This window comes from Spinacia oleracea, chromosome 6, assembly GCF_020520425.1.
Source record: "Spinacia oleracea cultivar Varoflay chromosome 6, BTI_SOV_V1, whole genome shotgun sequence".
Lineage (NCBI taxonomy): Eukaryota > Viridiplantae > Streptophyta > Magnoliopsida > Caryophyllales > Amaranthaceae > Spinacia > Spinacia oleracea.
Window position 1 is genome coordinate 135,016,397 of NC_079492.1, and position 12,569 is coordinate 135,028,965.

The following is a 12,569-nucleotide window of genomic DNA, read 5'->3' on the forward strand; positions in this document are numbered from 1 at the left end:
TTTGGGTTTTCATGCCAACCAAATCTCAAATCTCGTGAAGTTTTTTATATAAATTGTACGGTTTCTATATCAATTGATTCTTGTGATATTTTGGATTAAAATTTTGGGTTTCAATTAAATCTCGTGAAGTTTTGGGTTAAAATTTAGGGTTTCAATCAAATCTCGTTAAGTCTTTTATGCAATATTTTTTTGGTATTTGGTTTTATACTTTTATTGTGTAGTTTGTTTTGATTAATTGGATTACATTTAAAACAGGTTTGATTACAAAAATTTCCAGGATGGATGTTTCGATTGATGAGAATGAGATGGATTTTGATGTACGGTCTGAAATAATACCACCCTCCTGTATTGGTATCGGTGATGTTGAGAATAAGTTGGATTTTGATATAATACGATACTGTAGTGGTGGTGATTTATGCAGATACTCATATCAAGGGGAGCATTACAGACAAATACATTCTGTTTTGTTGTTTCCACTTGCCTTCTAGTGGAAAAGCCTATGATTTACTCTATTCACTCTATCCTAAAGATCTGGAAACTGCATATTCTGATTTTTATTCCGTTAGTGACGATTGCGAAATGATAGTGGCTTTAAAGATGAACAAACTAGCTAATTTTGAGAAGAAATTCTGCGATGTCGTTACCTCCTTCCCCTCTTCGTGACTTTTTATGCAAGTCCCTTGGTTTGGGTGATCCTGGTAGTTTTAAATGTGTTCTTGTGAATATTGAGAGAAACATTTTGATCCATGAATATTCTATTGTAATAGAGCAGCTGCAGAAACTTTTCCAAGAAAGACAACTCTGAAAAATTCCCGGCTAGTAAAATGTCCTATAGCCAGACAGTTGAAGGTAGTGATCCCAGAATACTGGCCAATTTGAGATGGTAGTGGTTGCAAAGATGAATAGTATGGCCAATTTTCATGAGATGATCTTTGATCGTTTCCTATCTGGGTTCCCTGGTTCGTGTATTGTAGTACCTTTCCATGACTCGGAACGTCGTGACTTTATATGCAAGTACCTTGACCTCGTTGATGATCGTGTTATGCAGTGTCTCATTTTGGATAAAGATATAAAGAGAAGTGTTATATGCTGGGGTAGTCTCGGCCAAAGGCTTGAATATGGAGCTGAAGCTTTCCCTTTTACTGATGAGGATTTGTGGAAAAGTCAATTAAAAGGGCGGCATATATGGGACAATTATACCCTTGAGGGACTCTTGGGGTGCAATCCCTCTGATGTTCTGTATAAGATTAATTCAGAAGAGCAGGTGACTGTCGCTGAACTAAGCAAGAAGGTTGTTGGGTTGTACTTGTGCATCGAAGCAGAATCCATCATCAAACACCATAAGGTCTATCAAGAATGCAGAACACGGCAACTTCCATTTGAGATTGTGGTGGTCTACTTGACGCCCTATATGTACTGCGTTGACCCAGTGGCTTTCAAGGTGAATATAGACGGTGTTTTGCAGAAGCACAAGATAAATGATTGGTGGTGTCTTCCCTTCAAAACCTCAGGCTCCGTCAATATAGCCGTGCTTACGAATTTAATAAGGTGATTATTGTACGGGTATGCTACCAGCTGGCTGGTAGCATCGCCAAACTGTTAAGGAGGCACGTGACCAGTTATTATTAATCCTTATCAGCAGTTATTATTCCCTACCAGCATCTCTTACAAGCCGGTAGGGGGGAGGCACGTGACCAAACCAAGAGGTCAACGGGTCGCTATCAATCGGGTAGGACCCATTTGTCCGTACGCCCGACCCGCGCCTATATATATGGGCTTCATTTATGACAAAAGGTACGCAAACACAATCATTTCCACTAAAACCAAAATACTTATCACTCATCATATCTGACTTTAGCATCGGAGGGGGGATCCTCGAATCACCCTCGAGGCTAGTTCATCTTTGTTATCTGCGCAGGATATCAACAGGATAACAGTAGCACTCAACCAGCAAGACATCTCCAACCGTTCCCAAATCATACCGGAACAATTGGCGCTAGAAGGAGGGGATCTCCCAACCTTGTCAAGTAAATCAGCCACCATGGATACCAACAACAAAAAACCTAGAAAAAACAACAATCTCCCACAATCAGCAGTGATCACACCAACATCAGTGGCACAACCCGCAGTCAAACCTTCTCTCTTACCTGTCTCAACCAGCCAAGTCACACCACTTACAGATCCTCCCCCAAAAACACTCAAGTCACAGATAAGCATTGCCCCCCCGGGTTTTGAAGACCCGAACGACGTGATCATAGAGGACGAAACGTCCATGGAAGAAAGGGCACAAGATTCCCCATCACCCCCACAGATTCAGAGCAACCTCTCGGCGTTGTCCCAAAGGTTCACACCACAACAGCTGCTGACGGCGTCGGCCGTCATGAAAGCAATGGCTGAACTGTCCTCAAGGAGGACGGAGGGAAATCAGATCGTGGTTACCGGCAACCGCCCGGGTGTGATGCCGGTTAGAAATCTCTACGAAACCCTAGAGCATGAAGTGGTACTGCCAGCACAACCTGAACCAATACTTGTACAGAGTGAAAATCCGGGTAGAAGAAAAAGGCATAGCTCTCGGCGCAGAGAAAGGTCCACTAGACGCCGGGAGTCGGTGTCAGAGCAAGAAGGGTCGTTTCCTGCTGGTAGGGAATCGACACCGTATCACGAAGAGTACATCGTACAGTCTCCACAACCAGGTTGGAATAGATATGAAGGATATCTACCTCACCAGGAGCCGATGAGGCGAACCATACACCCCAAAGACTCCCCACTCTGCAGGGGTATACTGGAGCAACCTATGGAGAAAGTAAAGATGCCGACGTGCAAATACAACGGAACCACAGACCCCGAAAATCACTCCACCGCTTTCGAACAACACATGATGCTGTATTCTGACTCAGATGCCATGTGGTGCAAAGTGTTCCAAACCACATTATCAGGGGTGGCAGCCGATTGGTATAAGAAGTTGCCGGCCGGATCGATATTCAGTTTTCGGCAGATCCAAGAGGACTTTGTGAGGCGATTCATTAGCAAGGTTGAACGAAAGAAAACATCTGGAGAGCTGATGTCAATCTCACAAAGGCCGAAGGAGCCGCTGAGAGAATACCTTACTCGTTTCCACAACGAATCCATCACAATACCAGATTTACAGCAAGAAATAGCCGTCTTGGCTCTGTTGAGAGGGATGCAGGAATGCGAGTTCAAAAGGTACCTGGGAAGAAAGTCATTTACCTCGCTGGGGGAGGCCTTGAGAAAAGCAAACGAGTATATCAGGAGTGATGAGCTGATGCTAATATCACCCATGGGGGGAAATCAGGCAGTACAATCGGCCAAGAAGGATCATGTTCCCATACAGCAGCACAATTACCGGAAAGATAACGGTAGAAAGGAGGGCCATCAGCAGAGAGGAGGATATCCGAACAGACAACAGCCGGTAGGGGCTTACCAGGTGTACACTCCCCTGAACACCGCCAGGGCCACTATCTACGCAGTAAATAAATCGGCAGCGTGGAGGAAACCGTTACCGATGGATGCCCCAGGTAACAATAAGAACTTTTGTGCTTTTCATAATGATCATGGTCATTACACGGAGCATTGCAAAGAGCTCAAGGATAACATCGAAGAGCTGGTAAGAAGGGGATACCTATCCCAGTACAGGGTCCGACAGGAAGGCCTGGGAGGAAATAACAGGCAGGGCAGTTCACATAGTCATGCCCCATATACACCTACTCAGCCAGGGTATGCACAGCCCACTGGTAGGATTGAACAGGCACCACCATCCCGGAAAGAAATCCGGTCATTACCGGAAACAGGCAAAGATGGGGCCGACAGGGGAAAAAGACCCACGGTTTGGGTGATCTCTGGAGGGCCCGTGCATGGAGGTACAGTCAGCGGGGCAATAAGAAATCTAGAGGAGCACAGGCATTTGGTGAGTTACCATAGCGCAAGGAAATGGCCGGAACCAATCCCCCTACCGGTCATCACGTTCACCTCGGACGATTGTCGCGGCATTATATATCCCCATGATGACCCGCTGGTATTGGAACTCGAGATAGCAAACTTCCCCGTCAAGAGATGCCTGATTGATGGAGGCAGCTCTGCGAACATCATATTCTGGGAAGCTTTCACCCAGCTGAACATAGATCACGGAGAGTTAACAAGGGTGAGCTATCCCGTTATCGGATTCTCTGGAGCCAGCGTCTATCCAGAAGGCAGTATCCGTCTACCGGTTCAAGTAGGTAGAGGATCATCAGCCAGAGACTTAATGGTCGACTTTTTGGTGATAAAAGTACCAGCAGCGTATAACGTAATAATTGGTCGACCATTCATTCATGACGCACAGGCGGTGGTGTCCACATATCATTTGACCATGATATATCTCTCAAATCTGGAAAGAACAGAAAGGGTACATGGCAGTCAGGAGACTGCCAGATCGTGTTATCTGACAGCGATAAAGGCACCAGGAAGGATGGTGCCGAAAACCAACCTTGCCCGAGAAGCAAACATGCCAACCAAAAGAAAGAGAGGGGACTTGAGCATGGAAAATTTTGATGAAAGGCCGGTTTGCATCCCAAGGCCAGCTGCAGATGGAGAAACTCGGGAAATTGAATTAGTAGAAGGAGTTCCAGAAAGAACGGTACGAATAGGTGCCGATATGGAGGCAGATCAGCAGGTCAATCTCATCGGCCTGTTACGAGAAAATGCAGATGTCTTTGCCTTCTCGGCAGATGAAATGCCCGGTATCAGCCCAGACATCATAGTGCATCGTCTGAATGTAGACAAGTCAGTCAGGCCGGTAAAGCAAAAGAAGAGAAATTTCTCCAGTGAAAAAAATGCTGCAATAAAAGAAGAAGTGGAAAAGCTGCTGGAAGCAGGGTTCATAGAAGTTTGTGATTACCCCAAATGGTTGGCCAACGTAGTCATGGTAAAAAAGTCAAATGGCAGTTGGCGAATGTGCGTAGATTTTACCAATCTGAATGGGGCGTGCCCCAAGGACTGCTATCCATTGCCACGAATCGATAGGCTGGTAGATTCAACAAGTGGCCACGCTCTTTTGAGTTTCCTGGATGCCTTCTCAGGGTATCACCAAGTCAGCTTGTGTAAAGCCGATAGAAAGAAGGCCGCCTTCATCACAGATTCAGGGGTATACAGCTATAAGGCTATGCCATTTGGGTTGAAGAATGCAGGAGCAACCTACCAGAAGTTGGTGGATAGGGTATTTGCTTCCCAGAAAGGGAGGAACATAGAGGTGTATGTGGATGACTCAATAGTTAAAAGCCGATTGGCCAGTGACCACATCGACGACTTGAGAGAAACTTTCGAAACTCTGAGGAGGTTCAGGATGAAGTTAAACCCCAAGAAATGTGTATTCGGGGTCCGATCAGGAAAGTTCCTGGGTTTCCTAGTAAGCGAAAGGGGAATCGATGCCAATCCAGATAAGGTAGATGCAATTATGAATCTACCAGAACCCGGTTGCATAAAAGACGTGCAAAAGTTAACAGGAAGAATGGCTGCATTGACTCGGTTCATTAGCAAATCAGCAGATAGGGCGTTGCCCTTTTTCAACGTGTTAAAACAAAACAAGAAATTCAAGTGGGGAGAAACAGAAAGAGCAGCCTTTGAGGCAGTAAAACGGCACCTGCAAGTCCTACCCACAATAGCTCGACCAGAGGAAGGGGACACGCTGCAGCTGTACATATCTGCTTCTCAACACACAGTAGCAGCAGTTCTGATCATAGAGAAAGATAAAACACAGATACCGGTGTACTTTGTCAGCCACATCCTGCAAGAAGCAGAAACGAGGTACTCCTTGATAGAAAAATTGGGGTTGGCAGTGTTGATTGCAGCCAGAAAGTTGAGACCGTACTTTGATGCACACGGGATCCAAGTCCTCACAAACTACCCACTGGAAAAAGCAATGCAAAAAATGGACACATCAGGTAGACTCCTAAAATGGGCGATTGAACTATCAGAGTTTCACATGGAATATCGGCCCAGAATGGCTATAAAGGCCCAAGCACTGTCTGACTTCATAGTCGAAGCATCATACCAGGAGGAGGAAATAAAGGAAGGAATATGGGAAGTAGCAGTAGACGGCTCGGTCACCAAATCAGGGTCAGGAGCGGGGGTAATAGTTACCTCACCGGAAGGAGACCAGTTCGAGTATGCTATTAAGTTCTCTTTCCAGGCATCAAACAACGAGGCAGAATACGAGGCCGCAATCGCTGGCATACAGATCTGCACGGCAGCTGGTGCTCGTAGGCTCAGGCTTACAACCGACTCACAGCTGGTAGCAAACCAGTTCTCAGGAGAATATGAAACGAAGGAAGAATCCATGAAACGATACGCCGAAAAGCTTAAACAGTCAGCGGCACAGTTGGAAAGCTTCGAAATAAAATTAGTACCCCGATCAGAGAACATGTTGGCAGACTCCCTGTCAAAACTGGCCAGCTCAAGTGCTCTGGTAAAATCAGTAATGATGGAGGTCATGCACCGAAGGAGCACTGAAGTATTGGCAAATCAGGTCATGGTAATCACGAGCCAACCTGAATGGTATGACACCTTGTGGGCATACAAGAGAGATGGAACCCTGCCTGCAGAAAAAACGGAAGCAAGAAGGTTGATTAGAAACTCATGCTGGTTCGTAATCATCAGAGGCCAACTCTACAAACGGGGTTTTAGCTTGCCTCTGTTACGATGCATATCAGCATACGAATCGGCACGACTGATAGAAGAAGTACATGAAGGAGTGTGTGGAAATCATCAGGGAGGAAAAACCCTTGCACTGAAATGCCAAAGGCAAGGATACTACTGGCCGACAATGCTAACAGACGCACAAAAGTACGTCAAGAAATGTGAAAAATGTCAAGTTTTTTCAGCAGTCATTAATCGTCCTGCAAACGATCTCATGCCAATCCTAAATCCAATACCGTTCGCCCAGTGGGGAATGGACATTCTGGGACCATTCACAACGGCATCCGGTGGAAGAAAATATCTGATAGTGGCAGTCGATTATTTCACCAAGTGGATAGAAGCAGAGCCGCTGGCAAAGATAACTGCAAATCAGGTCAAAAAGTTCATATGGAAAGGTATAATCACCAGGTTCGGATTACCAATGGCAATCGTGATGGACCATGGGGTACAGTTTGATTGCTCACCAGTTCAAAGTTTTTTGAGTACGTACAAAGTCAAGTTTGCCTACTCTTCTGTTTGTCATCCCCAAAGCAATGGACAGGCAGAAGCTGCCAACAAACAGATAATGGCAGCAATGAGAAAGAAGCTAGACGACTATAAGGCTGGTTGGGCCGATATTGTTCCAGAGATACTTTGGGGAAATAGAACCACCGTTAAGGAAGCAACGGGAGAGAGCCCATTCCGTCTATGTTTCGGATCAGAAGCAGTGATACCAGCAGAAGTAGGGTTACCTACATTCAGGATCCAGCATTATGAAGAAAACAAGAACGGTAAACTGTTAAAGCAGGAGCTGGATCTTCTACCAGAGATCAGACTCAGAGCAGAAATCAGATCGGCGGCTTACAAGCAGCGCATAAGCAATGCCTACAACAAAAGAGTAAAACTCAGACAACTTGAGGTAGGAGACCTGGTGCTCCGCAGAACTGCAGCTACAGGCAAGGCAAAGGTCCAAGGGAAGTTAACCCCAAACTGGGAGGGGCCTTATCAGATATGGGAAGAAATCGTACCAGGAGCTTTTAGGCTGATGGATATGGGTGGAACAGCACTAAAAAATTCATGGAACGCCAGCGTCCTTAGAAAGTTTTATGTGTAGTCACTAACCCAAAAAGGCCGATTGAGCCAGGCCTGTTATGGTCCATGAAATGAAAGAAAGTCGAGGAATTCAAAGCAGAAGAATCAAACCCTTAAAGTAGGTCAGCAAGGCTACTATCAGCTTGCTGACTCGGGGTGATACGAATCAAACCCTTAAAGTAGGTCAGCAAGGCTACTATCAGCTTGCTGACTCGGGGTAATGTATAATCAAAAAATCGTGATTCAAACCCTTAAAGTAGGTCAGCAAGGCTACTATCAGCTTGCTGACTCGGGGTGATACGAATCAAACCCTTAAAGTAGGTCAGCAAGGCTACTATCAGCTTGCTGACTCGGGGTAATGTATAATCAAAAATCGTGATTCAAACCCTTAAAGTAGGTCAGCAAGGCTACTATCAGCTTGCTGACTCGGGGTGATACGAATCAAACCCTTAAAGTAGGTCAGCAAGGCTACTATCAGCTTGCTGACTCGGGGTAATGTATAATCAAAAATCGTGATTCAAACCCTTAAAGTAGGTCAGCAAGGCTACTATCAGCTTGCTGACTCGGGGTGATACGAATCAAACCCTTAAAGTAGGTCAGCAAGGCTACTATCAGCTTGCTGACTCGGGGTAATGTATAGTCAAACATCATGATTCAAAACCCTTAAAGTAAGTCAGCAAGGCTACTATCAGCTTGCTGACTCGGGGTAAAGTACCAGATTCAAACAGCACAATTGCATAAATAAGGGCAAGCATGAAATAGAAAAATAAAACAAACAACACAATATCATAAGCATAAGAGCAACACCATCTGAATAAAGCAAATTCGACAGCCAACACCAAAACTGACATTTGTTAGCTGATAAAAAATGGCACAAGGTAAAGTTTACAAAAACAAAACATAAAATATCCCAGGGCAAAAAGTGCCACAAACAGCTGATACCAAAAGTGCGTCTAAAAAAATAAACTAATCTTTAAAAGCAGCAACGCCAGATGAACCACAGGATGATACCGGTGATGACTGCCCGCACCTTCAAACTTGTTGATAATCCGTCTGGTTGGTACTGGAAGACAGCAGGGCAGGATCCAGGTAGTCTTCTTCCTTCAGCTCAATGGGAGGGAGAGTCAAGGGATCAGCATTCTGAATGATCTCCTCCGGAATGATCTGTGACTCCAAACCGGTTGGTACCTTGTGCTTTTCCTCCACCAGGAAAGCATACTCAATATCCTCACAGTCCTCCTTGGTAAGGCCAATACCATGAACGCCACAACGGTGGGCAGCAAACCAGCCACCGTTATGACTATCCGTGATACGCTTACTATAGGTCTGGGACCGAGAAAATCGCAAGGCACCATCCCGAGCACCGGTTTTGTAAGCAGCTTTGGCCTTCTCATCCGCCTCCAGCAACTTCTCAGACAGCTCTTTGTTCTTGGCCTCCTCTGCCTCCAGCTTGTTCGCAACATTCTCCAACTCTTCGTTGCGTTGCTTCACCCTTTTCAGCTCAGAAGTTTTTTGGTCCAGATCTTGCTTGGCGTCACTCACCTGCTTCTCCAGATCAGCCTGCCTTTTCTGAAGGTCTTCATTCTGCTCCTGGTAGCAGAGGTACAGCTTCACAAGCTCCACAGCAGAGTTGCAGGCCTACAAAAGACAATTCGTCAAAAACAACACCGATTGCATGTATATACAAAAAGCATACCATAAAAACAACACCGATTGCATACCTTGAGCATATCATTCATATGTTGGGCAGCCGGCGCGTCAATCTCAGCAGCAGGATTGTCGCGAGGAGTAGCCAGATCCTTCAAAGCCCTCCAACCCATACAACCACCCCCTTTGCAGTCGTCGGTGAGTATCGACTCACCACGAAGAAGATCGATTTTAGGGTTCCAGGGTTCATCAGGCTCACCAGGAGGAACCTCAAAGTACTTCATCTTCCTGGGGGATAGGCAAATCGGAGTCTTCTCAATCCACTCCCCAGGACGGACAAAGACACCCATGTTCAGACCAGAGCTGGTACCAGCACTCTAGCTAGGGCGAACATACCCAGAAGAAGTATGAAGAGTAGGAGGCATGAGAGGAGGAGTCTTCTGGCCCATACCAGCAACATCAGTATCATTTACCTCTTGCTCTTGGTTCTGACGGGTTGGAGTCATAAGATCCACAACCATCAAGTCTGGTTGGGCTATCGGCTCAACATCCGCAACAGCATCACCCCCTTGGCCTGCGATGTTCACATCGGCAGCTGATTCAAAACCTTTCTCAGGAGACTTCTGCTGAGACTTATCAGGGGCAGGCTGCGTAGTACCGTCCACTCGAGACCGATTCACCCGAGTGAAGGGTTGGTTACGATCGCGAGGACGCCTGCCAGTAAGGGCAGCACCACGACCGCAATCCAAACTTTTAAAACCTCCAGCCATGTCAGGAGCAGTATGGACGGTCTTGAAGACAGGTCTTGGAGCAGGGTTGTCAGGAGCAGTATGAGTCGTTTTGAAAACAACTCCAGTAGGCGCACGGATGGAAAGTGGTTTGGGAGCTGGTATGGAGCTTAATCTTTTTGTCTTCTTAGCAGGAGACTCACTCGCAACCTCCTCCCGAGTCGAACCACGCTTTTTGTTGGCTTGGGTTGCGTAGGTCGACAGAGTAGAAAACACACCTTTCGGATTGGGAGGGTTGTTGGTAGTAGGACGACCGTCTTTGCCCAAACCGAGAATAGCAAAGTTGAGAGTATGCAGACCTGGTAAGAAGAAACAAACAAAAGATTTAAACACAGACAAACAACAATGCGTACAAAACAAGAAAAGCATACTTAAACAACATAAGAGGGGGATATAGCTATCAGCCCCACGACCATACCAAGAGTATGGGTGTGGCACAAGCCAACTGCAGACAGCGGCCCATTTCCCAAAATATACTTAGCAGGAGGCAACCAGTACTTAGGAACGGTCACAGACTTCTGCAAACCGGTGTCAACATGCAAACAGGACACAAACTGGTGGGCCCTTTTCTCCCTGAAACCCAACTCCCGAATGGGGTAATGGTTCATATGAGGACGGGGGAGATGAAAGCGAGTCCGAATGGGGTCAGAAGGCACTCTCAACCAGTAGAACTTCTTTTCCCAATCTTTACAGCTAGACAGCTTGGGGTTGACTGTCATTTTGCTTGCCTTGGTGTAAAAAGACCACCATCCAGACTTCTTCTTGTACTTTTTCAACCAAATCAGCCGCCTAAACAGATTAATGGTTTGGGGCCATTGTTTAAAAGATAGCAGCCAGGTAAAAGCCACAACATTCCTCACTACCTGAGGCGTTACCTGCGCCAAACATACATTCCAAGCCCGGAATACCTTCTCTATAAAAGGATGAAGAGGAAATCGGAGGCCGAAATCTAGATGATGGGCATACACGCCGATATGATCAGGACGACAATCCAAAATCACACTCCCCTCAGCAGGAATCACGAGACGGTACCCTTTGGGCAGTTTCAAATACTCTTTGGCCCAGCGCGGATGGTCGTCTTTGATAGCCCTATCACGGAAAGATTTGATTATTTTAGCTTTGTAAACGGCACTACCAGCAGGAGGAGGACTCTCAACCCTGTAGCTCATCTCCTCCGTATCGGAATCTGGTTCCACATCCAGATCCCCTTCTCTCAAAACCTGCTCACACAGAGAGGTCACGTCTTCACCATCATCCCACAACCGGCCAATATCATCATCAGACTCCAAAATTGAATCCCCTGCATCCTCATCATCTCCCCCAACGCTACCGGCGGAGTTATCGGATCCCGCAACATCGTTAGCATGACTGCTAACCTCCCCTTCATCCATCTGACGGCTCCCACCAGCCACGTCCTCTAGATGGGCACCCCTGACGGCATCCTGGTTGAGAGACACAACAACATTGCCAAAATTAGTGCCATAGTCACCATATCCTTTACCGGCAGGGTCCATAAATTGCGTCCATGATCGAAGTTCGTACTCAAGGGCAATAGAGGGAGCATCCACTGTCGGGATTGTTTCGCAATTATCTACTAAATTCAAATCATGACGAATGTCGGCTCGTACCTGTTTGCGCATGTGAGCCTGTAATTCCTTTGCAGCATCCTCGTAAGACGGCTCAAAATAGTCAGAGGCAGACGGCTTATCATCATCCTCAAAATTGACATCCTCAGAGGTAGACGCAGGGTCAACATCGTCATACCCAGCCCCACTCAACACATTATCACTATCTCGCTCACTCGACATTGCACCCAAATATAAACCTATACGAAGGAAGAAACAAAAACAAAAAAGACTATACCTTCTCGCACAACGGAAATTTAGCAGCCCAGAACCGAGGTACAACACTTCCGCAAGCACCGCAGTCAGCAACAGAAACAACGCCGAAAAAATAACTCGCAGGAACAAAGGAGAAGATTTGAGAAAGAGAGAGAAAAGTTTGAAGAAAAGAGCGAAAGTGTTTTGATGTTTTAAGAAAAGAAAGTTAAATAGTCAAAAATCGAGGAAAACGGGCGATTTGACAGTTAAAGGCAGTTGAAGGGACAGAGCAAATCTCAGCCATTGAAATAAAATGATAAAGCGACACGCGTCGCATAGCACGCAGATGCATCACACGTGGAATAAATTTAAGCGGTACAAATTCAAAATACTTCCTAAAAAAAAAAAAAAAAAAAAAAAAAAATCCAAAATCTCAAGGGGGCTAGTCAGCATCCAAAACCTCAAGGGGGCTAGTCACATCCAAAACCTCAAGGGGGCTAGTCAGCATCCAAAATCTCAAGGGGGCTAGTCAGCATCCAAAACCTCAAGGGGG

The 12,569-nt window shown here is 46.1% G+C and overlaps 3 protein-coding genes across 3 annotated transcripts; 1 reads left to right on the forward strand and 2 right to left on the reverse strand.

Moving 5' to 3' along the window:
• Positions 1-880: 880 nt before the first annotated feature.
• Positions 881-7,783, forward strand: LOC130463635 (uncharacterized). Its single transcript, XM_056832825.1, has 2 exons — positions 881-1,441; positions 1,919-7,783. Exons 1-2 carry the CDS (start codon positions 881-883, stop codon positions 7,781-7,783), a joined length of 6,426 nt encoding a protein of 2,141 aa, XP_056688803.1.
• A 773-nt stretch (positions 7,784-8,556) lies between these two features.
• On the reverse strand, positions 8,557-9,793 carry LOC130463982 (uncharacterized). The gene is made up of 2 exons (XM_056833304.1): positions 9,483-9,793; positions 8,557-9,399 (listed from the first exon to the last, which is right to left on the reverse strand). The coding sequence occupies exons 1-2, from the start codon at positions 9,756-9,758 to the stop codon at positions 8,794-8,796; spliced, it is 882 nt and encodes a 293-aa protein (XP_056689282.1). The 5' UTR covers positions 9,759-9,793; the 3' UTR covers positions 8,557-8,793.
• Positions 9,707-12,338, reverse strand: LOC130463980 (uncharacterized). Its single transcript, XM_056833302.1, has 3 exons — positions 11,825-12,338; positions 10,615-11,638; positions 9,707-10,495 (listed from the first exon to the last, which is right to left on the reverse strand). Exons 1-3 carry the CDS (start codon positions 12,002-12,004, stop codon positions 9,786-9,788), a joined length of 1,914 nt encoding a protein of 637 aa, XP_056689280.1. The 5' UTR covers positions 12,005-12,338; the 3' UTR covers positions 9,707-9,785.
• Positions 12,339-12,569: the final 231 nt, after the last annotated feature.

Coding starts and splice junctions, on each gene's coding strand:
- LOC130463635 (XM_056832825.1), top strand. CDS start 881: ATGGTAGTGGTTGCAAAGATGAATAGTATGGCCAATTTTCATGAGATG. Junction 1,442..1,918: donor TTGACCCAGTGGCTTTCAAG/GTGAATATAGAC, acceptor TTATCTGCGCAG/GATATCAACAGGATAACAGT.
- LOC130463982 (XM_056833304.1), bottom strand. CDS start 9,758: ATGGGTGTCTTTGTCCGTCCTGGGGAGTGGATTGAGAAGACTCCGATT. Junction 9,400..9,482: donor ATATGAATGATATGCTCAAG/GTATGCAATCGG, acceptor TGTCTTTTGTAG/GCCTGCAACTCTGCTGTGGA.
- LOC130463980 (XM_056833302.1), bottom strand. CDS start 12,004: ATGTCGAGTGAGCGAGATAGTGATAATGTGTTGAGTGGGGCTGGGTAT. Junction 11,639..11,824: donor AGGCTCACATGCGCAAACAG/GTACGAGCCGAC, acceptor TCTCTCAACCAG/GATGCCGTCAGGGGTGCCCA. Junction 10,496..10,614: donor GTGCCACACCCATACTCTTG/GTATGGTCGTGG, acceptor TCTTCTTACCAG/GTCTGCATACTCTCAACTTT.